The sequence below is a fragment of the Cyprinodon variegatus genome, unplaced genomic scaffold (assembly GCF_000732505.1).
Source record: "Cyprinodon variegatus isolate N-32 unplaced genomic scaffold, C_variegatus-1.0 Scaffold33, whole genome shotgun sequence".
NCBI classification, from domain to species: domain Eukaryota; kingdom Metazoa; phylum Chordata; class Actinopteri; order Cyprinodontiformes; family Cyprinodontidae; genus Cyprinodon; species Cyprinodon variegatus.
In genome coordinates, this window is record NW_015150486.1 from 397,178 (window position 1) to 399,797 (window position 2,620).

Sequence of the window (2,620 nt, forward strand, 5' to 3'; positions counted from 1 at the left end):
CAAGATACAAAAACAATCTTCCTACACGGGGCACCTTTAGTAAAAGCTACAGGAACAGAGGAACAAACAATGGACATGGATTCTGAGCCTTATTTTGGGCTAGAGATGAGTTGCAAAAAAATATCCTTGCATTGCAAGAAATAAACATAATGTAATATCGTATGGTGACCAGATCTGTGCAGGACTGTGCTGAATTTTCACTTCTTACACAGTGTCTCACAGATTGATACATTACTCTGCATCCGACTAGGTCAAATACAAAAAAGGGGGGAAAAATACAAGCATTTTTATGAAGTTTAAAATTTCTTTCTTTCTCTCGCTCTCTCTTTCAAGACCAGACATCATTGCAAAAAGCAAAATAACACCTGCTGCTGCCCAACTGACGCGTTTGTCTCAAATACTTGACGTTTCAGCTCAAAGTTAAATTATAGGAGGGAAAGGTGCAACGTTATTCATCAAAGCAACATATAAAGACATTGATTATCTGATAGTATTTTGTTCTCATAAAAGCAGAAACAATTTTCACCATTAGTGCACACATTGCAGATAAGATCACCATTTAGTGAAGATGCTGGCAGAAGAGAAAGAACAGACCTTCTCTGATTGTGTGAAAATCTTTAAAATAAAAAAGGAAAAAAATACCACCTCAGATGAAGTGGAGACTCAGACATGAGTGACTTCTTGCTCACTCACTACCGCTGAGTTTCAAACCTCCAGGGGTCAGAGTTTATTTCCATTTCCAGTGGGGCTTCAGGCCCTTTGCGCTTGTCATTCTAAGTTATTAAGCATGATTACTGGTGTTTTTCCATTTGTTTCTATTAATTTGCTGTTCTATACTGCTACAGATTGTAATCTTTATCATCACTATTCACAGCAGCAGGTTTGTAAACCCAACCTCTGCCCTGACCAGAGATTATTTGTCCCCTGTGTTACATAATTGCACAGGGCCCCTAAGGGTCTGTATTTACACATTCTGAAGGCTGGATTCATGGCTGTTCTGTGTAAGTAAATGCTTTGTGTTTTTGGTCTGGACAAAGGATTATGGATTACATGCTGCTCCAACCTTAACCCATTAATAAATTTAAACAGTAAAGCCCATATAAAAAAAAGGATGATTTTCTATAGATATCACAGAAAAAATGTGTAGTCCTTAAAGCCTCACTGGTTCCCAAGGATGAAGATTAAGCGTGATTTGGATGCACACAGAATTTTGCACACAGAGTGACAAAAATGAGAATCTGCCTGGGCCGGGCAGTTTTTCAAGGACAAGGAGAAATAACCGACCCATGCCCCCCATCTCTCAACTAAATCTTTCGTTGATACACATTAAACACTGTACATATGTAATGGCCATAAATAAGTACTCTGCTGTAGCTGTAGCTGAATTAGTATTTATTTCATGCTTGTTTCTGAGAACAAGTTGGTTCTGATGCATAATATATAATATATATATATATATATATATATATATATATATATATATATATAGACTTAGACAATACTTTAGTACTTTAGTACTAAAGTAAAGTACTTTAGTACTTTAGTAAGTATTGATCCCTTGGGAAGACTCCCTCTCCGGAAATTAAGGTTACCAGCAGCTTACAAGTATTAAGTATTAAGTTCAATTGAATTAAAAATAAGCAAAATACAATACAAATAAATATGGAGTTCACATTTTACATATATATAGTTATATATATATATATATATATATATATATATATATATATATATATTAAATCCCCATGCCAGTTACTGGGCTTTGTATATCCCAGATTTTGTTGTTACAGAAATTGTTTGTCTTTTATAAATGTATATGAATACCCAATGAATACCCAGTATATGTCGCCATAATTTTCTGATCCGATGTTGGTATTGTTTGTGTCTTAATTATAATCTCATCCTCAGAGTCCGATCGACAGAATCTGAATCATAACAACGATGATAACTACCAAGTGAGCTTATTTATCCCTTATTTCTAAACTATCCTGCCTGAAAGTGATCTTTGTTTTCCTAAATTGTTCCCTTTATCCTTTCAGCCACTGATACACACCAAAGGAGGGAGATCGGAATATGATGAACTCAGAAAGGAGAAAGGAGGTCCACGCTAACCCCACAAATGCAACCGAACTTCTACTGCAGGATAACTCTGGTCCTGCAACATGTGTCTTCATCAGCTCCCAGAGTTAAATGTGTCCAACTTATTGTGTCCTCTTTTCTGATGGAACTTGCCGCGTTCTATATTATAACGGATCTACATTACTCATCTATGATTTTTAAACATTTTCTTGCTTTGAAGCTACAGCTGTTTTGTAGGATTTGGTCTATCAGCTGTTTTAGAAAAAAATGTGCAGCATTTTGATATTTCTATATGGCTAATGTTATGATGCATAAGATGTTTTTTGTTGATGTTCAAATTTTAAAGTAAAAATTTTATTAATATATTAACGTTTCTTTTGGTGGAGCTTAGAATAATATGTTCTTCTCTCCTAATAATGAAAATTTTTTGTTACATGTCAAGTTAGGTTTGTCATTAGAATAGAGGAGAGGGTAGAAAGAGGTATATTTACTTTTCTACTTACATCACATATATATATATATATATATATATATATATATA

The 2,620-nt window shown here is 34.5% G+C and overlaps 1 protein-coding gene across 1 annotated transcript in view; it reads left to right on the forward strand.

The window, feature by feature from the left end:
- Nucleotides 1-2,577, forward strand: part of LOC107102634 (T-cell surface glycoprotein CD3 delta chain-like) — a 6,385-nt gene extending 3,808 nt beyond the window's left edge. The window contains exons 7-8 of the mRNA XM_015402018.1: nt 1,909-1,955; nt 2,040-2,577. Coding sequence (XP_015257504.1) covers nt 1,909-1,955; nt 2,040-2,111 — 119 coding nt within the window. The 3' untranslated portion in view covers nt 2,112-2,577. The remainder of the gene's footprint in view (nt 1-1,908; nt 1,956-2,039) is intronic.
- Nucleotides 2,578-2,620: the final 43 nt, after the last annotated feature.